Source organism: Chiloscyllium punctatum, chromosome 6 (assembly GCF_047496795.1).
Source record: "Chiloscyllium punctatum isolate Juve2018m chromosome 6, sChiPun1.3, whole genome shotgun sequence".
In the NCBI taxonomy this organism is placed as follows: Eukaryota; Metazoa; Chordata; class Chondrichthyes; order Orectolobiformes; family Hemiscylliidae; genus Chiloscyllium; species Chiloscyllium punctatum.
The window spans coordinates 90,232,020-90,256,307 of record NC_092744.1 but is presented as its reverse complement, the minus strand read 5'-3'; the positions used below and the strand labels follow the sequence as shown (position 1 = coordinate 90,256,307).

The 24,288-nt window shown below is 44.2% G+C and overlaps 1 protein-coding gene across 1 annotated transcript in view; it reads right to left on the bottom strand.

The window, feature by feature from the left end:
• The window catches only part of LOC140479193 (solute carrier organic anion transporter family member 2A1-like), a 144,727-nt gene that overhangs the window by 45,930 nt on the left and 74,509 nt on the right, over window positions 1-24,288 (bottom strand). Inside the window, exon 7 of the mRNA XM_072573233.1 lies at window positions 16,896-16,977. Within this exon, the coding sequence (XP_072429334.1) occupies window positions 16,896-16,977 (82 nt within the window). The remainder of the gene's footprint in view (window positions 1-16,895; window positions 16,978-24,288) is intronic.

Sequence of the window (24,288 nt, the reverse complement as noted above, 5' to 3'; positions counted from 1 at the left end):
ATTTTGGTCCCCAATTGTTGGAAAAATGTTAGAAGGAATTATTAAGGAAGTAATACTGGCATGGTGGAGTAGCACAGTGCTGCCGCACAGCTCCAGGGATCCAGGTTTAATTCCAGCCTTTGGTAACTGTCTGTGTGGAGCTTGCACATTCTCCCCATGTCTGTGTGGGTTTTTTCCAGGTACTCCAGTTTCCTCCCACAATCCAAAGATGTGCAGGCTGGGTGAATAGGATAATTGGGTGTTTTGCCGCTTGGTGAGCCAGGTGGTGCAGGGGTCAGTGTTGGGCCCACGACTGTTCATGATGTATAGAAATGATTTTGAAGAGGAGTAACATATCCAAAATTTGCTGATGACACTAAATTGAATGGAAAGGCAAACTGTGCAGAGGATATGGAGGTTCTGCAGAGAGATTTAGATAGGTTAAGTGAGTGGGCAATGGTCTGGCAGATGGAGTACAGTGTTGGTAAATGTGACATTATCCACTTTGGAAGTAAAAATAGTAGGTCAGTGTATTATTTAAATGGTGAAAGATTGCAGCATGCCGTTTGCAGAGGGACTTAGGAGTGCTCATACATAAATCACTAAAAGTTGATTTGCAGGTGCAACAGGTAATCAGGAAGGCAAACGGAATATTGGCTTTCATTTCTAGAGGAATTGAATTGAAGAGCAGGGAGGTTCTGCTGAAATTGTACAAGGTGTTGGTGAGGCTGCACCTGGAGTGTTGTACGTAGTTCTGGTCTCCTTACTTGAGGAAGGATATACTGGTTTTGGAGGTGGTGCAGAGGAGGTTTGTCGGGTTGATTCTAGAGAAGAGGGTGTTACCTAATGAGGAGATGTTGCGCTGCTTGGACTGTACTCACTAGAATTTAGAAGAATGAGAGGGGATCTTAGAGAAACATATAAAATTATGAAAGGGATGGATAAGTTCGAGGCAGGCAAATTGTTTCTGCTGGTAGGTGAGACTTCAATGAGGGGACATGGCCTCAAGATTAAGGGGAGTAGACTTAGGGCACAGATGAGGAGGAACTGCTTTTACCAGAGAGCAGTGAATCTATGGCTCAAACAAGAGCACCTTTATTGCACCTTTATTGGTACATGGCTCTCATAAAATTGATTCTATTGTTGACTCTTCTCTTCAGCTCTGCAGCCAATATTATTAGTCAATATTATCCCCTCTTCTTAGCACTCCTTTTCTATTTTTTTTTTGTGCTTAGATTCCCTACAGTGTGGAAACAGGCCCTCCGGCCCAACAAGTCCACACCGACCGTCCGAAGAGTAACCCATCCAGACCCACTCCCTCTGACTAACATACCTAACACTATGGGCAATTTAGCACGGCCAACTCACCTGATCTGCACATCTTTGGATTGTGGGAGGAAACCCACATAGACACAGGGAGAATGTGCAAACTCCACACAGACAGTCACTCAAGGCTGGAATCGAACCTGGGACTCTGGTACTGTGACGCAGCAGTGCTAACCACTGATCCACCATGCTGCCACCAACAATTTGCATGTCCTGAACAATTTGCATGCAGAAATATTTTTTATCTCATCCAGCTCTTGTTCGAGCCGGGGCTCTATTACTGTCAGACCATAAGACCATAAGACATAGGAGTGGAAGTAAGGCCATTTGGCCCATCGAGTCCACTCCGCCATTCAATCATGGCTGATGCGCATTTCAGCTCCACTTGCCAGCACTCTCCCCATAGCCCTTAATTCCTCTAGACAACAAGAACCTATCAATCTCGGCCTTGAAGACATTTAGCGTCCCGGCTTCCACTGCACTCCGTGGCAATGAATTCCACAGGCCCACCACTCTCTGGCTGAAGAAATGTCTCCGCATTTCCGTTCTGAAATGACCCCCTCTAATTCTAAGGCTGTGTCCACGGGTCCTAGTCTCCTCGCCTAACAGAAACAATTTTCTAGCATCCACCTTTTCAAAGCCATGTATTATTTTGTACTTCATATTTCCACATGGCAATCTGCACCTGTCACTCACCACATTCCATGCATCTACATACAGGTACAATTACACTAATATAGAGTTGATTACCTTTCCCTTTACATTGAACCCACCCAAGATATTAGCAATCCCTACCATTCCTCCCAGTATCTGTGCACCTTGGTATTTCTATCTCATATTTTCTTCTGGATCCAAAACCGCTATTCAGTTAGATTAAATCCTTCTCGATGGCACAGGCAAAACTGCCTGCAAGGAATTCAGTCCCAGCTCTGTCCAATCAGTACAGGTCACATCCCTCTAAATGTCTGAGAACAGGAGGGAAATGTCGGGTAACCACAAACCAGTCAGTCAGTAGTCTGACATCAGTGTAGTGAAATTATTGGAAAAAAAAATTGATCACGACTAGTCAGCTCACATTTATTAGAGGGAGATCCTGCCTGGATAATTTAATTGTTTTTTTTGAAAAGGTGACTAAATATATTAGCAAAGGTAGTGCAGTTGATGTCATTTACATAAACTTCAGGAAGGCCTTTGACAAGGCTGGTTTAAAAGACAAGAGCCCATAGGATCCAAGGCAAGTTGGCAAACTGTATTCAAAATAAGCCTACAAACTGGAGAAAAGGGGAGTGATGGAGGGCTGTTTTAGTGACTGGAAGCCAGCAGTGGACCGTAGGAATCAGTACTGGAACGCTAGCTGTTTGTTATCTCAATTAATGATTAAATGGTAGGTCCTCAAAGTTTGGGAGAAGATTTGTAGCTCGGATGCTCGTTGTTGTGGTTCTGTTCGCTGAGCTGGGAAGTTGTCTTGCAAACGTTTCGTCCCCTGTCTAGGTGACATCCTCAGTGCTTGGGAGCCTCCTGTGAAGCGCTTCTGTGCTGTTTCCTCCGGCATTTATAGTGGCCTGTCTCTGCCGCTTCCGGTTGTCAGTTCCAGCTGTCCGCTGTAGTGGCCGGTATATTGGGTCCAGGTCGATGTGTTTGTTGATAGAGTCTGTGGATGAGTGCCATGCCTCTAGGAATTCCCTGGCTGTTCTCTGTTTGGCTTGCCCTATAATGGTAGTGTTGTCCCAGTCGAATTCATGTTGCTTGTCATCTGTGTGTGTGGCTACTAAGGATAGCTGGTCGTGTCATTTTGTGGCTATTTGGTGTTCATGGATATGGATCGTTAGCTGTCTTCCTGTTTGTCCTATGTAGTGTGTTTTGTGCAGTCCTTGCATGGGACTTTGTACACTACATTGGTTTTGCTCATGTTGGGTATAGGGTCCTTCGTTCTGGTGAGTTGTTGACTGAGAGTGGCTGTTGGTTTGTGTGCTGTTATGAGTCCTAGTGGTCGCGGTAGTCTGGCTGTCAGTTCGGAAATACTCCTGATGTATGGCAGTGTGGCTAGTCCTTTGGGTTGCGGCATGTCCTCGTTCCGTTGTCTTTCCCTTAGGCATCTGTTGATGAAATTGCGCAGGTATCTGTTTTTGGCGAATAACTTATATAGGTGAGTTCATCCAAAAAGTACATCGAAGCAGAGTACATCCTAAAAGCACAACAACTACTTGCAGATACCAACACCTACCAAAAGAGGGAGTTTGACCCCACCCCACAGCTCACCAATAGGATAAACAACGCACTGAGGAATCTACAAAAAAACAGACAGATAACCAGGTCTGACCTGCAAAGAATGAAACCTGAAAGCAACAACACCCCCAGATTCTATGGACTACCCAAAGTGCACAAACCAGCCATCCCACTCAGACCCATAGTATCACTACCAGGGACACCATCACACAAACCGGCTAAAGAACTGCAGCAGAAACTGAAACACCTGATCAGCGGATCCAGACAATCTATATAATCGACACAGGAATTCCTGGACATCAGAAATATACACATAGACAAGGAAGAAACTATGGTCTCATTCGATGTAACGGCACTGTTCACCTCCATCGACAAAACCCTAGCCAAAGAAACAATCGCCAACCTGCTGGACAGACAACAGACAACAGGACGTTGAACCTATCAACAAAGACGGCATACTTAAACTACTGGACTTGTGCCTCACAACACACTTCACATTCAACAACCAGATATATGAACAAATTAACGGAACACCCATGGGCTTACCGATCTCTGGACTCATAGCAGAAGCAGTAATGCAAAAGTTAGAACAAACAGTCTTACTGCAAATTCAACCCAAACTCTGGGTCAGATATGTGGATGACACCTTTGTAATAATTAAAAACACAGAAATAGAGAACACACATCAGATCATCAACGCCACACTCACAGGAATCCGATTCACTGGAGAGAAAGAAAAGGACAACCAACTCCCATTCCTAGACGTGATGGTACAGAGAACACCGAACAGAGAATTCACCACAAAGGTTTACAGGAAAGCCTCACACACAGACCAAGTCCTAAACTATGAAAGCAACCACCCCAACACACACAAACGAAGTTGCATCAAGACATGATTCAAAAGGGCCACAACACACTGCAGCACACCAGAACTGCAAAAAGAGGAAGAGGAACACCTATACAAGGTATTCGCCAAAAACAGATACCCGCGCAATTTCATCAACAGATGCCTAAGGGAAAGACAATGGAACGAGGACATGCCGCAACTCAAAGGACTAGCTACACTACCATACATCAGGAGCATTTCTGAACTGACAGCCAGACTACTGCGACCACTAGGACTCATAACAGCACACAAACCAACAGCCACTCTCAGTCAACAACTCACCAGAACGAAGGACCCGATACCCTACATGAGCAAAACCAATGTAGTGTACAAAGTCCCATGCAAGGACTGCACAAAACACACTACATAGGACAAACAGGAAGACAGCTAACGATCCATATCCATGAACACCAAATAGCCACAAAACGACACGACCAGCTATCCTTAGTAGCCACACACACAGATGACAAGCAACATGAATTCGACTGGGACAACATTACCATTATAGGGCAAGCCAAACAGAGAACAGCCAGGGAATTCCTAGAGGCATGGCACTCATCCACAGACTCTATCAACAAACACATCGACCTGGACCCAATATACCGGCCACTACAGCGGACAGCTGGAACTGACAACCGGAAGCGGCAGAGACAGGCCACTATAAATGCCGGAGGAAACAGCACAGAAGCGCTTCACAGGAGGCTCCCAAGCACTGAGGATGTCACCTAGACAGGGGACAAAACGTTTGCAAGACAACTTCCCAGCTCGGCGAACAGAACCACAACAAATGGTAGGTCCCTTGGGAGTACAGAGGAAAAAAGGGACCTTAGTGTACAAGTCCATAGATCGCTGAAGGTGTCAGCATGAAGGTGACAGCATGGCGAAGAAGGAAAACAGGATGCTTGCATTCATTTGCCAGGATATAGGATATAGCAGCATGGAACTTCTATACAACTTTATAAAATACTGTTGAGGCCAAGGTGGAATACTATGTGTAATTCTGGTCACCACACTGGACAGGGTCACCACACTGGACAGGGTCACCACACTGGACAGGGTCACCACACTGGACAGGGTGCACAGGACATTCATCAGGATGTTGCTTGGAATGGAAAGGCTCAGTTGTAATGAGAGTTGAAAAGTGTGACGCTAGAAAAGCACAGCAAGTCAGGCAGCATCTGAGGAGCAGGAGATTCAATGTTTCACGCATAAACCCTTAATCAGGAATGTGGGGGGCTGGGAAAGGGGGCTGAGCGATAAATGGGAGGGTGGGGGTGGTGCTGGGGAGAAGGTAGCTGGGAAGGCGATAGGTAGATGCAGGTCAGGGTGACGGTGATATGTCAGAGGGGAAGGTGGAGTATATAGATGGGAAGGAAGATGGACAGGTGGGACAGTCCAAGAGGGCAGTGCCACGTTTGAGGGTTAGATCTGGGATAAGGAGGGGGGAGATGAGGAAACATGGACCTAACGAGGGAGTCGCGGGGGGAATTGTCTCTATAGAATGCAGATAGGGGTGGGCCAGTGATGGGATGATGGGGTCTGACTGTAGGTCGTGGGAATGATGGAGGCATTGTATCTGGACATTTAGTTGGGTAGAACGTGCGGACCAGGTGGTGGGGGGGTTTCTATCTTTGTTGCGGTTGGAGGGGTAGGCTTCAAGAGAGGAGGTGTGGGAAATGGAGAAGATGTGCTGGAGGGCATGTTGACCACTTCGGAGGGGAAATTGTGGTCCTTGAAGTAGGAGGCCAGCTGGGATGTCCTGTGGAAATGTCCAGGTCATCCCAGATGGCCTCAATGTTCGCTTGCCTCGCTCTCCACGGATACTGTCTGACCCACTGTGATTTCCAGCAGTTTTTGTTTTCAGACTGGATAGGCTAGTTTTCTTTTCCCTGGAGCAGAGGAGGCTGATGTGTATCTGACTGAGGTAGACAAAATTATGAGGGGTGGACAGAATAGAAAGTGAGAATCTATGACATGTCCATGACCAGACACCATACGTAAAAGTGATGAGTAATTGATTTTGAGGAGGTTGTGAGAAAAAAAATTGCACCGGTAGAAAATATGGAATATGCTACCTTAGAGGGTGGTGGGGCGCAGGTACTCAACTTTTAAGAAATGTAGGGATGAGTACTTAAGATGCTCGGGCATAGTAATCTATGGAAAAAAGTGCAGGTAAATGGGACTAGAGTAGTTTGATGTTTGTTATTTGACACAGATATGAGGGCCAAAAGGCCAGCTTTATTGTGTAATCTAAACCCCTGAATCCTGCACCACCCTTCTAGCCTTGCATTCATCTGCTTTATTCACCTATTTCTGAAGTCACTTATACCTGACACTGGAAATAACTCAGATGTTACTATTCTTGATGTTCTGCTTTCTAATGTCTCACCTGACCCCTTAATGTCTGACTGTAGGACTGTGCACCGCTTTACATTTGCCAATGGTACTGATGTGGTCATGACTGCTAACTAGTCATCTAATCCCTTCAGGGTGCACTGCACCCTCTCTGTAACATCCCTGACCCGACTGCCAAGGGGACACCATCCTGAATTAATGCCAGCAGATGCAGAAATGATAACTTATTCCTACTATCAACAAATCTCCAATAAGATCCTAAGATCACAAAAAGTAGGAACAGGGTAGGCCATTTGGTCCCTTTAAGAGAAAGCGAGTACTGTAGATGCTGGAAATCAGAGTCAAGATTAGAGTGGTGCTGGAAAAGCACAGCAGGTCAGGCAGCATCCGAGGAGCAGGAAAATTGATGTTTCGGGCTAAAGCCCTTCATTAGGAATGAGGCTGGGACCCTCGGGGGGTGAAGAGATAAATGGGAGGGGGTGAGGCTTGGGGGGAGGTACCTGAAAGTGCAATAGGTGGATAAAGGTTGGGGTGAAGGTGAGAGGTCGGAGATTAGGGTGGAGCGGACAGCTGGGATGGAAGATTGACAGGTGGGATAGATCACGAGGATGGTGCTGAGCTGGAAAATTGGAACTGGGGTAAGGTGGGGGGACAGGAAATGAGGAAACTGGTGAAGTCCACATTGATGCCATAGGGTTGAAGAGTCCTGATACAGAAAATGAGGCATTCTTCCTCCAGGCGTGGGTGGCAAGAGAGTGGTGATGGAGGAGGCCCAGGACCTGCATGTCCTCGGCAGAGTGGGGGGGGGTGAATTGAAATGTTCAGCCACAGGATGTTGGGGTTGATTGGTGCAGGTGTCCCTGAGATGTTCTCTGAAGCGCTCTGCGAGTAGGTGTCCAGTCTCCCCAATGTAGAGGAGACCGCATCAGAAGCAATGGATACAGTAAATGATGTGTGTGGAAGTATGAGAAAATCTGGTCCCTTTAACCTGCTCTGCTGATTAATGGGATCATGGCTGATCCAATGTTCATCATGTCCACTCTCCTGCCACTTCCTCATAACCCTTGATTCCTCAAGAAGATATCTATTTCAGTCTTTAACATACAAAAGAACTCTGCTCTATGTGGCAAGGAGTTCCAAGACATTCAACCCTCTGAGAAAAGGAGTTCCTCCTCATCTCAGACTTAAATTAGAACCCTCTTATTCTGAGACTGCATCCTGTCGTCCTTGACTCTCCCATTCAGGAAACATCCTCTCGGATTTTACTCTGTCAAGTCCTTTAAAAGTCCAGTATGTCTCATGACTTCACATCTCATTCTACTAAATTCCTATCCTATCACAGTTTTTCTTTTAACCTCCCTTATAATCTCTCTGTACAGCTAAGCCAAGGCTGACACTCCCTTGATGAACCATCATTCTCCTCAGTGCAATCAGAATGGGCCAACTGGCCTTCTTCACTTCTGATTATCTGAGATCTATCAGAATTCAAAATTGGATGAATATGTGTGACTGACCCCTGCACCACTTTCTTGATTGCTTGGTAGGTCCATATTCTCTTTTTCCCTGAGTACTCTGAAGCTGAGGGGTGATCACATGTGCAGTCTACAAGCCTCTCAATCTTTTGCACATAACATAGTCAACCTAGCTACTTCCTGACTTCCAAAACCAGGATCTCGATCTGTAGTAGTTGACAGATACCACTTCCTGCAGATGTGGTTCTCCAGGTTACAGGAAAAATCCTGTAAAATGGAACAGGAAATGCACTCATACCAGTCAGAGCAGTCATACTATTCCTGTATTGATAAAATAAATGTTTAAAAGTATAATAGAAGGCTTTTTTTCCTGCTGTTATCAATTATCTCCACTTAATTCTTACTTTCAAATTCAAGTTATATATTTTAATTTCTCAACTTCTTTGAGTAACTTCACAGAGAGCTCACAAACCAGAATACTGAAGCATGAAAGCCAGACCATAAAGACCATAAATGAAGGGAAGGCAACAGCCTTGTCACTCGACGATTAATCCAGAAACTCAGCTAATGTTCTTTGAACCTGGGTTCAAATCCTGCTAATGTCAGAATTTGAATTCAATAAACATATCTGGAAATAAGAATCTAATGATAACCATGAACCATTGTCAATTATTGGGGAAAAACCCATCTGGCTTACTAATTCCCTCCAGGGAAGGAATTCTGCCATCCTCATCTACATGTAAAGGGTGGCATGATGGCTCAGTAGTGAGCTCTACTGCCTCACAGTGACAAGGACCTGGGTATGTTTCCACCTTCGGGCTACTGTCTGCATTACACGTTCTCCCTTGTCTGCATGGGTTTCCTCTGGGTGCTCTGGTTTCCTCCCACAGTCTAAAGATATGCAGGTTAGGTAAATGGATCATGCTTTATTGCCCAGTGATATGTAGGTTAGTTGGATCATTCATGCAAATGCAAGATTACAAGGAATAGTTGAGGGAATACAAGGTTGAGGGAGGGAATGGGGGAATTGATCTGGTTAGGATGCTCTTTGGATGGTGAGTGCAGACTTAATGGGTCAAATGGCCTGTTCCTGTTCTGTAGGGATTCTGTGTGACTCGAGACCAACAGCAATGTGGTTGACTCTGAAATGGCCTATGAAGCCACTCAACTGTATCAATCATTGAAACTGGACAGACCACCTGACATCGGTCTACACAGGGGAAATATCCTGCAAACCCTGTAAAGTCCTCCTTACTAACACTCTGGGCTCATGCCAGAATTGGGAGAGCTGTCTCACAGACTAGGCACGCAACAGACTGACCGAGTCTGACTCAGAATCATATCTTACAGAAAATTTCCCAAACATCACTATCTCTACATATGTCTTGTCCCACAGGCAGGGAAGATCTAGCAAAGGTAGTAGCACAATGGTATATTAACAGGAGAGAGTTGCACTAGGAGTCCTTAACATTGATTCTGGACCCAATGAAGTATCACGATTTCAGGTTAAACCTGGGTAAAGAAACCTTTTGTTGATTATTATTCCCTTGGCTGATGAATCATACTCCATGTTGAAGAATACTTAAAGCACTGAAAGTGGCAAGGGTTCGTAATATACTCTGGATGAGGGATTTCAATGTCTGCCACCAAGAGCAGTGCTACTGATTGAACTGCTTGAGTCCTAAAGGACTAGATTGGGTCTGCAGCAGGTGATGAGGGAACCAGCAACAGGGATAAACATACTTGAACTCATCCCTTCCAGTCTGTTTGCAGCAGATGAATCTGTCGTTGTGGTGGTATAGTTCTGCTTTCACACTGAGATTACCCTCCATTATGCTGTGTGGAACTATCATTGTATTAAGTAGGACACTCTTTGAACAGATCTAGAAAGAAACCTAGGCATCCATGAAGTGGTGTGGGCCATCAACAGTAGCAGACTTGTACTCCAGCACAATCTGCAATCTTCTGGCCTTGCATATCCCCCATTTAACCATTACCATTAAGTCAGGGGAAGCACCCTAGTTCAATGGAGAGTGCATGCCTATAAATGAAGTGTCAACCTGGTGAAGCTATCAAACAGGGCTATTTGCATAACAAGCAGTAAGTGATAGATAAACCTAAACAATGCCCAACCAATGGATCAGATGTAAGCTCTGCAATCCTGCCACATCCAGTCGTGAATAATTTAAAAATTAATTGAGGAGGCGCTCAATGAATGAGCCTAACACAGAAATCCAATAGATCAGGCTGAAATATTCACAGCAATCTTCAGTCAGAATGCCAAGTGGATGGTCTACCTTAAATATGCCACACTTCCCCCTCTTTTACCATCTTCTCTGACCTTTGCTCTAAGTAAGAACAGAGAAGATGGTAAAAGAGGGGGAGGTGTTGCATTATTAGTCAAGGACATCATTAAAGTGGCAGAAAGGACATTTGAGGACTCGTCTACTGAGGTAGTATGGGTTGAGGTAAGAAACAAGAAAGGAGAGGTCACCCTATTGGGAGTTTTCTACAGGCCTCTGAATAGTTCCAGAGATGTCAAGGAAAGGACAACAAAGATAATTCTGGACATGAGTGAGTGTAACAGGGTAATGGTTATGGGGGACTTTAACTTTCCAAATATTGACTGGAAATATTGACTGTTCAAGTACTTCAGATGGGTCAGTTTTTGTCCAATGTGTGCAGGAGGGTTTCCTGACACAGGCCAACAAGGGGCGAGGCAATTTTGGCTTTGGTACTGGGGAATGAACCCAGCCATGTGTTAGATTTGGAGGTAGGTGAGTACTTTGGTGATAGTGACCACAATTTGGTTATGTTTACTTTACTGATGGAAAGGGATAGGTATATCTGGCAGGGTAAGAGTTATAGCTGGGGGAAAGGCAATTATGATGTGATTAGGAAAGAGTCAGGATGTATAGGATGGGAAAGGAAACTGCAGGGGATGGGCACAATTCAAATGTGGAGCTTGTTCAAGGAACAGCTCTTGTGTGTCCTTGATAAGTATGTACCTGTCAGGCAGGGAGGAAGTTGTCAAGCAAGGGAGCCATGGTTTACTAAACAAGTTGAATCTCTTGTTCAAGAGGAAGAAGAAGGCTTATGTTAGGGTGAGATGTGAAGGCTCAGTTAAGGCATTTGAAAGTTACAAGTTAGCCAGGAAAGACCTAAAGCGAGAGCTAAGAAGAGCCAGGAGGGAACGTGAGAAGTAGTTGGCAGGGAGGATCAAGGAAAACCCCAAGGCTTTTTATAGGGATATCAGGGATAAAAGAAAGACTACAGTAAGATGAGGGCCAATCAAGGATAGTAGTGGGAAGTTGTGCGTGGAGTCAAAGGAGATAGGGGAAGTGCAAAATTAATATTTTTCATCAGTATTCACACTGGAAAAAGACAACATTGTCGAGGAGAATACTGAGATACAGGCTACGAGACCAGATGGGATTGAGGTTCACAAGAAGGAGGTGTTAGCAATTCTAGAAAGTGTGAAAATAGCTACATCCCCTGGGCCGGATGGGATTAATCAGGGAAAACCAGGGAGGAGATTGCAGAGCCTTTGGCTTTGATCTTTATGTTGTCGTTGACTGGAGGAATACTGCCAGAAGACTGGAGGATAGCACATGCTGGCCCCATGTTCAAGAAGGGCAGTAGAGATAACCCTGGTGATTATAGACCAGTGAGCTTTACTTCAGTTGTGGGTAAAATGTTGGAAAGGGTTGGAAGAATAGGATTTATCTTCATCTAGAGAGGAATAAGTTGATTAGGATGTACCAACACAGTTTTGTGAATCATATGTTGTGCTTCACAAACCTTATTGAGTTGTTTGAACTGGTGACCAAACAGGTGGATCAGGGTAAAGCAGTTGATGCGGTGTATATGGATTTCAGTAAGGTGTTTGATAAAGTTCCCCATGGTAGGCACAAAATATGGAGGCATGGGATTGCGAGTGATTTAGCGGTTTGGATTAGAAATTGGCTTGCTGAAAGAAGACAGAGGTTGATGGGAAATGTTCACCCTGGAGTTCAGTTACTAGTGGTGTCCTGCAAGGATCTGTTTTGGGGCCACTGCTGTTTGTCATTTTTATAAATGACCTTAATGAGTGCTTAGAAAGATGGGTTAGTAAACTTGCATATGACACTAAGGTCAGTGGAATTTTTGATAGTGCCAAAGGACGTTGCAGGTTACAGAGGGATGTAGAGAAGCTGCAGAGATGTGGCAAATGGAGTTTAATGCAGAAAAGGGTGAGGTGATTCACTTTGGAAGGTCTAACAGGAATGCGGAGTACTGAGCTAATGGTAAGAAACTTGGTAGTGTAGATGAGCAGTGATATCTCTGTGTCCATGTACATAGATCCCTGAAAGTTGTTCCTTGGATGCTGCCTGACCTGCTGCGCTTTTCCAGCAACACACTTTCAACCCAGGTTGATAGGGTTGTTAAGAAGGCATATGGTGTGTTGGTGTTTGAGTTGGTGGTGTAGAGGGATTGAGTTTTGGAGCTACAAGTTTATGCTGCAGCTGTACAAATCTCTGGTGCGGCCACACTTGGAAAATTGCATACAGTTCTGGTCACCGCATTATAGGAAGGATGTGGAAACTTTGAAAAGAGTTCACAGGATATTTACCAGGATGTTGGGTGATATGGAGGGAAGGTCTTGTGAGGAAAGGCTGTGGGTTTTGAGGCTGCTTTCATTAGAGAGAATAAGATTGAGAGGTGACTTAATTGAGACATCCTCCAGGACCACTCAGCTCTTGAGTTCATTACAACCTTGGTTCAGCCTGGAACTCCACCAATAAACACATTGATTTGGACCCCATTTATCAATCTCTGTGAAAAATGACCAGAAATAATATCACCTTAACAAACAAAGACATGTAAATAGAAAGTGGGACAGATCACCAGCACTTCACCGGTGGCTCACTGATGATGTTACCTAGCTTGGTGACGAAATGTCTGAGAACAAACCGACCAGCTCAGTGAGCAAACGTACAACCTGAACCTCAACCTGAGCTACGAATCTTCTCAAAAATTGCAAACACCAATGAATGTAAGACACTCAAACTAGCCCGAAGATGGGAAAGCAACGCCATCCAACTGAGCACTACCCATGAACAACTGTATTTCCTACATGAATGCTTCAAGAAACAGGTATTACCAAAATGTCTGAAGTACAATCCACCTCTCAACACCCTACAAGCCAGAAGAATATCAAAACAGAACAGCCACAGAATGTTCCGAAAAATGATTCTGAAAAATGCCCACAACCAACTCCACAAATACAAACAGGAAATTTTGTTGCCAAAAAACTTTGTATGCCAATGTGACTGACCAGGAATGAACAAACATATTAGAAAAATCCATCAGCATCAAACAACAACAGACCAAGAAAATGAAAAAAAAACTATCCCTACAAGAAAAACTGGATAAAAGAACAACACAGGCAATTCAGAAGCTTGGATTAGGAACCTATCAGACCAACCACTAATTGACACGGAAAAAGCTGTCCTAGTAAGAGGGATGCACAACAACTACAGAGACGTGGACAAAAAGGACATCCTAGCAGCATTGGAATTAACCCTGAAAGATAAAGGATTCACAGAAGAAACCCAAGAGACCATCAGACAGACAGTAGCACCAACACTAAGCAAGAAGAAGAAAGGAAAGCCCAAGAAGGACTCAGAATAGACAGAAACATTGTAATCCTACCTGCAGATACAGGGCTCTTGACCATCATCCTAAACAGAACACAGTACATTGAAAAGGTGAACTCACTGCTCACAGATACCGACACCTACCAACAAGTGGTGATAGACCCGACTCCACAACCAAAAAAAACGTTTCACAGCATCTCTGAAGAAATTCCATAATTCAGGCAAAATTAACAAGACAGATCTCCAAAGAGTGAAATCTGATGGATCCAACACATCCCGCTTCTATGGATTACTTAAGGCACACAAACCAGGGGCTCCCCTCAGATCCATAGTGTCACACCCCTGCACAAAGACATTCCGTCTAGCAAAGGAACTTCACCATCAACTGAAATACCTAGAAGAAGACTCATGCCACTCCATCCACTCTAGCTAGGAATTCCTGAACATCAAAGACACCAAGAAAGAAGAGGACAAAGCCATGGTCTCCTTTGACATAGTGGCCACATTCACATCAAGTAACATTAGCCTGGCCAAAGTAACACTGACCTCACTACTAGATGAACCAATGACACAAACATCAGACAGCACCAACTCCATTAGCAAAGGCAGCATCCTCAATCTAGTAAACCTGTGCCTTACTACCCACTTCATCTTCAATGACAAGACCTACAAACAAATCAACCCATGGGATCACTAATATCAGGATTCTTAGCAGAAGCAGTAATGCAGAGAACCGAACAAATAGCCCTCCTCACGATCCAACCCAAACGCTGTTTGGATGACACCTTTGTCATCACAAAATGGAACAAATTAGAGGAAACCTATAATATCTTTAACAACATCCTTACTGCCATAAATTTCACAAAAGAGGAAGAGAACAACAGAGTCCCCTTCCTAGATGTCACAGTGGAGCGAACAGTCAATGGAGAACTGCAGACTACAGGAAAGCAACGTACACAGACCAGATACGCAACTACAGGAGCAATCATCCCAACACCCACAAATGGAGCTACATCAGGGCATTATTTAAACGGGCCACAACACATTGCAGCATCCAGGAACTATGAGCAGCAGCAGCAGCAGAAGAATACCTGTACAACATATTCAAGAGCAATGGGTACCCGATAAGCACAATCAGCTGCTTCTTAAACAACAAACCCAAAAAAGAAGACACAACATGCCCAGAGACTAGCCACATTACCATACATCAAAAACATGCAGAGATGACTACCAGACTACTCCAACCCCTTGGCATCATGGTAGCCCACAAACCTACCAACACACTGAAACAGCTACTGATGAATCTAAAGGACTCTGTAACAACCAGCAAAACTAATGCCTTACAAAAACATACCCTGCAAGGACTGCAACACGAAATCGGACAGATAGGCAGGAAATTATCCACAAGGACACATGAACATCAACTAGCCACCAAAAGAAATTTCTCACTATCACTAGTATCCTTACACACAGACAAAGAAGGACATAATTTCAACTGGGACAACACATCCATCCTAGGACAGGCTAAAAAGAGACATGCACTGGCCTCGCACTCAAACTGGAACTCCATCAATAAATGTATTGAATTGGACTCCATTTACCAACCTCTGAACCTGAAATAACAGCACCCACCTTAATAGACTAAGACACACAAATAAAAAGTGGGGCAGAACAAGCATGGTGACGAAATGTCTGAGAACAAACTTACCAGCTCAGTGAGCAAACTTACAACCTGAACCTTAGCCTGAGCTACATATCTTCTCAAAAATCATATGGACAAAAGAGCAGTTTTACAGAGGTAAAGTGAGAGCGGCAGCCCTTGACATCAAGGCTATACTTGACTGAGACTGGCATCAAAGAATTCTAGCAAAGCTGGAGTCATTGGCAATCAGCTGCAAACTCTGATGGTTGGAGTCATACCTGGCACATAAGAAAATGTTTATTGTTGTTGGAGGTCAGTCATCTCAACCACCTCAATTGGAGTTCCTCTAGTATTTGGCCAAGCCATCTTCGGCAGCTTCTTCAATGACCTTCTCTCCATCGTAAGTTCAGAAATGGGGATGTGCAATTATTGGTGAACAACAATCAGCACCATTTACGACTCCTCAGATGCTGAAGCAGTCCATGTTCAAATGCAACAACATCAGGACAATATCCAGGCTTGGGCTGTGAAGTGGTAAGTAACATCCATGCAACACAAAATCCAGGCAATGACCATCTCCAGATGATACAGTTTAACCACTGCCACTTGACATTCAACCACTGAATCTTCCATTGCCAACGTCCTGGGGACATATAATTGACTAGAAATTCAACGGATGTGCAGGTTTTGCTGGATTGGCCGAGATAGATTGCCTATAGTGTCCAGTGATGTGTAGGCTAATAGGTTAGCCATGGGAAATGTAGGGTTGTAGGGATAGGGTGAGTTGGGTGAGGGGAAACTGGGTCTGGGTGGGATGGTCTTTGGAGGATTGATGTGGACCCGATGGATTGAATGGCCTGGTTCCACACTGTTGGTTCTATGAAACTCCATGGGTCTGACATCCACAGTTCTTTATTTCTTTTAATTTTATAGTTGTCTTCTATTAGTTATCCAATACTATCTTCAATACCACCTTATCAAATGTGTGCAAACCTGTAAGCACACAAACTAAATTATGGAGAAAGCCAGAAGTGTAGCCCCTCATCATCTGACAAAGGAGCAGCGCTCCGAAAGCTTGTGATTTCAAGTTGGACGATAACCTATTGTCGTGTGAGTTCTGCCTTGTCCAACCCAGCCCTATACCGGCACCTCCACATCATAGCTTGCGGAGAGCATGCAAACCAGATCCAATCCAGAGCAGAGACATCACAAAACAGGGCAGAGAATTCCTAAGTTTCCGTTTCCAGATATCAGAGCAGAAACTATACAAAGGACAGCAGAATGTAGCTATCAGCTGCTGCTTTGATAGATAATAGACAGGATCAAGGTAGACGCACATATTTGTTCAAAATGGCTTCAACTTGACTTACTCTTGATGAATTCTTTGAGTGACATTTCTTCCATTTTTTGTTCGTCCATCTCACTTAGCATATCAGCCTCGCTTCCTGACTTCTAAAAAACAAAGTTGTGAGATCTGAAGATTAAATACCCAAAATGAGAAATGACCTAGGATGAAATGTAGAAATGAAATGAGACAGACCTAACCTGGCAGTGAATTTTCAATCTGTTTCAACAGTAAATGCATATCCCTTCAATCCTTCCTTGCATAAACGTTAAAATGTTTTTCTCAATGATAGCTTTAAATATCAGAGCGTAAATTTGTTTAATCCTTTTCTCGGATATCACAATTTGTGATCTGCCTGAATCAAACTATGGCCACAGCACACAAAGCCCAAGCTGTCCTCATTTAAATGATTCCTGAGAACTGAACTATGTCACTGACTGCACCATAACCAGGACCCCAGCAGCAACTGAGAAAAGTATGACCTGCAACACACTTCCAGTTCTGAAAAGTTTTGTTTTTAGTCTTCAGTCGCCTCATTGGGAATTAGAACAGTGGGAATGGAGGTTAGGACATTTGAATGTTCCTACTGCAGAATGTGGGAAGTAAGGGTCACCAGTAGTGTCCCTGCTGACTGTGTCTGTGGGAAGTGTACCCAACTCCAGCTCCTTGAAAACCACATTAGGGAACTGGAGCTGGAGCTGGATGAACTTCGGATCATTCGGGAGGCAAAGGGGGTTATTGAGAGGAGTCACAGCGAGGTCGTCACACCTCAGGTAAAAGGAGGAAGTAGATGGGTTACAGTCAGTGGGCAGAAAGGGAACTGGCAGGCAGTGCAGGGAACCCCTGTGGTCATTTCCCTCAACAAAAAATATACCATTTTGGATACTGTTGGAGGGACAATTTACTAAGGCTAATCAATGGGGCACAGAGTCTGTCCCTGTTGATCAGAAGGGAAGGGGGAAGGGGAGCAGAGCATTAGTCATTGGGGACAGATGGGAGGTTCTGTGGGAATGAAAGAGTCTCACGTTTGGTGCATTGCCTCCCAGGTGCCAGGGTTCGTGATGTCTCTGATTGTGTTTTTGGGATCCTTGAGGAGGCGGAGGACCAGCCCCAAGTCATGCTCCACATAGGCACCAACGACATATGTAGGAAGAGAGATGGGGATTTAAAGCAGAAATTCAGGGAGCAAGAACAGAGTTGTTATCACTGGTTTGTTGCCTGTGCCACGTGCTAGCGAAGCGAGGAATAGAGAGAAAGAGGATTTTTGCAAGGTTTGTGAAGGTTTGTAGCTCAGGTTGAGGTTTAGGGTGTAGGTTTGCTCACTGAGCTGTAGGTGTGATATCCAGACGTTTCATTACCTGGCTAGGTAACATCATCAGTGGTGACCTCCAAGTGAAGCGAAGCTGTTATCTCCTGCTTTCTATTTATATGTTTATCCTGGATGAGGTTCCTGGGGTTTGTGGTGATGTCATTTCCTGTTTGTTTTCTGAGGGGTTGATAGATGGCATCTAGATCTATGTGTTTGTTTATGGCGTTGTGGTTGGAGTGCCAGGCCTCTAGGAATTCTCTGGCATGTCTTTGCTTTGCCTGTCCCAGGATAGATGTGGTGTCCCAGTTGAAATAGTGTTTTTTTTCATCCATGTGTAGGACTTCGAGGGAGAGAGGGTCATGCCTTTTTGTGGCTAGCTGGTGTTCGTGTATCCTGGTGGCTAACTTTCTTCCTGTTGTCTTATGTAGTGTTTGTGGCAGTCCTTGCATGGAATTTTGGAGATGATGTTGGTTTTATCCATGGGTTGTACTGGGTCTTTTAAGTTTGTTAGTTTTTGTTTGAGAGTGGTGGTGGGTTTGTATGCTACTAGGATTCTGAGGAGTCTTAGTAGTCTGGCTGTCATTTCTGAAACTTCTTTGATGTATGGTAAGGTGGTTAGGGTTTCTGGCTGTGTTTGGTCTGCTTGTTATGGTTTGTTCCTGAGGAATCTGCGGACTGTATTTTTTGAGTATCCGTTCTTCTTGAATACTTTGTATAGGTGGTTCTCCTCTGTTTTCTAGTAGCAACAACACATCTATCCTGGAACAGGCTAAGCAAAGACATGCCAGAGAATTCCTAGAGGCCTGGCACTCCAACCACAACGTCATAAACAAACACATAGATCTAGATACCATCTATCAACCCCTCAGAAAGCGAACAGGAAATGACATCACCATAACCCCAGGAACCCCATCCAGGGCAAACATATAAATAGAAAGCAGGAGACAACAGCTTTGCTTCAGTTGGAAGTCGCCACTGATGATGTTACCTAGCCAGGTAACGAAATATCTGGATATCAAACCTACAGTTCAGCAAGCAAACCTACACCCTAGAGAAAGAGGAGTTGAATACGTGGCTGCACAGATGGTGCAGAAGAGAGGATTTTGGTTTTCTGGATAATTGGGGCTCTTTCTGAGGCAGGTGGGACCTCTAAAAAGAGGATGGTTTTCACCTGAACCAGAGGGGTACCATTATTCTGGAGGGGAAATTTGTTCATGCTCTTCGGGTGCATTTAAACTAATTTTCAGCAGGAGGATGGGAACCTAAATTGTTGCTCGAGTCTACAGGATGATTAGAGTCGTAAAGTCAGAGATGAGATTTCAAGATCACAAGAAGACACTGACAGGCAGGAAAGTGGTTTGAAGTGTGTCTACTTCAACACCAGGAGCATCAGGAATAAAGTAGGCGAACTTGCAGCATGGTACCTTGATGTTGTGGTCATTTCGGAGACATGGGTAGAGCAGGTACAGGAAAGATTATTGCAAGTTCAGGAAGCTAGATGTTTCAGTAAAAACAGAGAAAATGGTAAGACAGAGGGTGGTGTGGCACTGTTAGTCAAGGACAGTATTATGGTGGCAGAAAGGACATATGAGGACTCATCAACTGAGGTAGTACGGGCTGAGATTTGGAACAGGAAAGGAGCGGTTACTCTGTTGGGAGTTTTCTATACGCCTCCAAATAGTTCCAGAGATGTTGAGGAAAGGATAGCAAAGACAGTGGGCGGCACAGTGGCACAGTGGTTAGCATTGCTGCCTCACAGCACCAGAGACCCAGGTTCAATTCCCACCTTAGGCGACTGACTGTGTGGAGTTTGCACATTCTCCCAGTGTCTGCGTGGGTTTCCTCCGGGTGCTTCAGTTTCCTTCCACAGTCCAAAAGCATGCAGGTTAGGTGAATTGGCCATGCTAAATTGAGACATATAAGATTATGAAAGGATTGGACATTCTGGCAGCAGGAAACATGTTTCCGCTGATGGGTGAGTGCCGAACCAGAGGACACAGCTTAAAAATACGGGGTAGACCATTTAGGACAGAGATGGGGAGAAACGTCTTCACCCGGAGAGTGGTGGCTGTGTGGAATGCTCTGCCCCAGAGGGCAGTGGCGGCCCAGTCTCTGGATTCATTTAAGAAAGAGTTGGATAGAGCTCTCAAAGATAGTGGAATCAAGGGTTATGGAGATAAGGCAGGAAGAGGATACTGATTAGGAATGATCAGCCATGATCATATTGAATGGCGGTGCAGGCTCGAAGGGCTGAATGGCCTACTCCTGCACCTATTGTCTATTGTCTATTGTCTTATTGTTTAAATTGCCCATAGTGTTAGGTGTAGGGGAATGGGTCTGGATGGGTGCACTTCGGTGTGTCGGTATGGACTTGTTGGGCCGAAGGGCCTGTTTGTACATTGTAGTTATCTAATCTAATAATTCTGGACATGAGTGAGAGTAACAGGGTAGTTGTTAGGAAGGCTTTTACTTTCAAAATATTGACTGGGAATACAATAGTTCAAGTACTTTAGATGGGTCAGTTTTTGTCCAATGTATGCAGGAGGGCTTCCTTACACAACATGTAGACAAGCCAACAAGGGGTGAGGCTGCATTGGGTTTGGTACTAGGTAATGAACCCAGCCAAGTGTTAGATTTGGAGGTAGGTGATCATTTTGGTGATAGTGACCACAATTTACTTTAGTGATGGAAAGGAATAGGTATATACTGCAGGGCAAGTCTTATTGCTGGGGGAAAGGCAATTATGATGCGATTAGGCAAGACTTAGAATGCATAGGATAGGGAAGGAAACTACAGGGAATGGGCACAGTTGAAATGTGGAGCTTATTCAAGGACCAGCTACTGTGGCTCCTTAATAACTATGTACTGGTCAGGCAGGAGAAAGTTGTTATGCACGGAAGCCGTGGCTTACTAAAGACATTGAATCTCTTTTCAAGAGGAAGAAGAAGGCTTACTTTTGCTATAAATTCTGTGTCTTACAATTGTGTCCTCCACAACCACCTGATGAAGTAGCGGCGCTCTGAAAACTAGTGCTACCAATTAAACCTGTTGGACTATAACCGGGTGTTGTGTGAGTTTTAACTTTGTCCACCCCAGTCCAACACCAGCATCTCCAAATCATGTCAGGATGCGATGTGATGGCTCAGTTAGGGCGCTTCAGAGTCACACTTTAGCCAGGAAAAACTGAGAGAGAGCTAAGAGCAGCCAGGAGGGGACATGAGAATTTGCTGGCAGATAGGATCAAGGAAAACCCTCAAGCTTTCTCTTGGTGTATCAGGAATAAAGAATGAGTTGAACAAGATTAGGGCCAATGGGAATGGGAAATTGTACATGGAGTCAGAGGAGATAGGAGAAGCACTGAATGAAAATTTTTCGTCAGTATTCATACTAGAAAAAGACAATGTGGTCGAGGAAAATACTGAGATATAGGCTACTAGTCTAGACAGGTTTGAGGTTCACAAGGAGGTGGTGTTAGCAATTCTGGAAAGTGGAAAAATAGATAAGTCCCCTGGGCCAGATGGGATTTATCCTAAGATTCTCTGGGAAGCCAGAGCGTTTGGCTTTGATTGTTATGTCGTCATTGTCTACAAGAATAGTGTCAGAAACTGGAGGATAGCAAATGTTGTTCCCTTATCGAGAAGAGGAGTAGAGACAATCCTGGAAATTATAGACCTGTGACCCTTACTTCACTGTAAGTAAAGCGTTGGAAAGGGTTATAAGAGATAGGATTTATAATAATGTAGAGATTAATAAGTTGATTAGGAATAGTCAACACTGTTTTGTGAAGAGTAGGTCATGCCTCACAAACTTTACTGAGTTCTTTGAGAAGGTGACCAAACAGGTGGATGAGGGTAACACTGTTGATGTGGTGTATATTGATTTGTTATGGTGCCCCACAGTAGACTATTGCACAAAATACAGAGGCATGGAATTGAGGGTGGTTTAGCGGTTTGGATCAGAAATTGGCTAGCTGAAAGATGACGGAGGATGGTGGTTGATGGGAAATATTCATCCTGGAGGTCAGTTACGAGGGGGGTACCGCAAGGATATGTTTTGGGTCCACTGTTGTTTGTCATTTATACAAATGACATGGATGAAGAGGGTAGAAGGATGGGTTAGTAAATTTGCGGATGACACTAAAGTCGGTAGAGTTGTGGATAGTGACAAAGGATGTTGTAGGTTACATAGGGACATGGATAAGCTGCAGAGCTGGGCTGGGAAGTGGCTAATGGAGTTTAATGCGGAAAAGAATGAGGTGATCCACTTTGGAAGGGGTAAAAGGAATGCAGAGTAATGGGCTCATGGTAAAATTCTTGGTAGTGTAGATGAGCAGAGAGATCTTGGTGTCTTGGTACATAGATCCCTGAAAGTTGCCACCCAGGTTGACAAGGTTGTTAAGGCAGCATACAGTGGGTTAGCTTTTATTGGTCGGGGGATTGAGTTTCAGAACCATGAGGTTATGCTGTACAAAACTCTGGTGCGGATGCACTTGGATGTTGCCTGGTATGGAAGGAAGGTCTTGTGAGGAAAGACTGAGGGACTCGAAGCTGTTTCTGTAAGAAAGAAGAAGGTTGAGAGGTGCCTTAATTGAGACATATAAGATAATCAGAGGATTAGATAGGGTGGACACTGGGAGCCTTTTTCCTCAGATGGTGATGGCTAACATGAGGGCCCATAGCTTTAAATTGAGGGGTAATAGATAGGTAGTTTCTTTACTCAGAGTAGTAAGGGCGTGGAACACACTGCCTGCAACGATAGTATACTCACCAACTTTAAGGGCATTTAAATGTTCGTTGAATAGGCATATGGATAACAGTGGAATAGTGTAGATTAGATGGGTTTCAGATTGGTTTCACAGGTCAGTGCAACATCAAGGGCCGAAAGTCCTGTACTGCACTGTAATGTTCTATGTTCTAAAAGCAGTCTCATTAACACTGTTAACTGTTGATGCTGAAAATTTAAGGAATGTAATTGAAAGACCAAAACAGCTCCAGTGATCTGCAATTCAGCAAAGCAGATTTGATCAAGGGTGTGAACATGAAAAGTGAGGCAATGTTTCTTTCTGGAGGCCTGGTTGGCATCCTGGACTACATGGAAACAAGCAGCTCTGAGGTCAAATCCTAGTGCCTAGCACCTTACTGCAGTGCCAGAAGAAGTTTCTCATCTAGATGGCTCATTTCAGTAAATGAATGCTCACATGCCATTTCATATCAACCTCTGTGACCGCTCAATGTACCACAACTCCTTCCTTCCATCTAGTCACAACACTAGCCTTCAGGCTGAATGTTCAGATTCAACAGTATGTTCATATTTTGTATTGCTGAGAGAGGATGGATTGAGTAGGTTCGGGGTTGGGGACAGGATGGTTGGAGTAGAGTAGAGTAGAGGACTGTAAGAGATTAGAGAGGACAAATGTGTGCATAGGATAAAGGATGTCGGGAGGGGAGAGGTCTGAAATGGGTCAGGAGGTGGGGGAGGGGAACAAAAGGACAGATGGGGATGGGGAAAGAGGGTAGATGGATGGGGAGATGGAAGACCTTGAACCTGTGAACAGCTATATGCTTTCTTTGTGTGATTAAATGATCAGCTAGAATTTAGTTGTAGGCAGATACAGCAGTCATCCAAAGAAACCAGTCAACAGCTAGTCTGGGAATCAGACTCAGAAACTGACTGGAAGTGATCAAGCAGTCAAATTACATAATCTATTCAAGATTCAAAGTTCTCCTGTGTTACAATATGGGTAAACCCTCTTGCTAAATGTAAACCAGCAACACAGAAATGATTTGTCCCATGCAGTAATCTGTGAAAATTCAAGAGGCCAAGAACGATTTAAAATAAAAACTAATAATTTTATTTCTTAAAGCACAATAGAGAATAATTAACTAACAAATATTTACAACTCCTTTCTCTAACCTATCTTTTACATTCCCTTGTATAATACTAGTCTGATAAATTGATTTACTGAAAAATTCAAATTCAAAACCAGCCAGCCGTCTATTTCTCTTTGCAGATTTGCTCTCCAGGTCAGTGGTGATGTTTGTCTCTGTGCAAACTCCTTCTCTAGGCAGGTCCCTCTCGGAGAATTCTGACAGCAGGTCTACATCTGTTG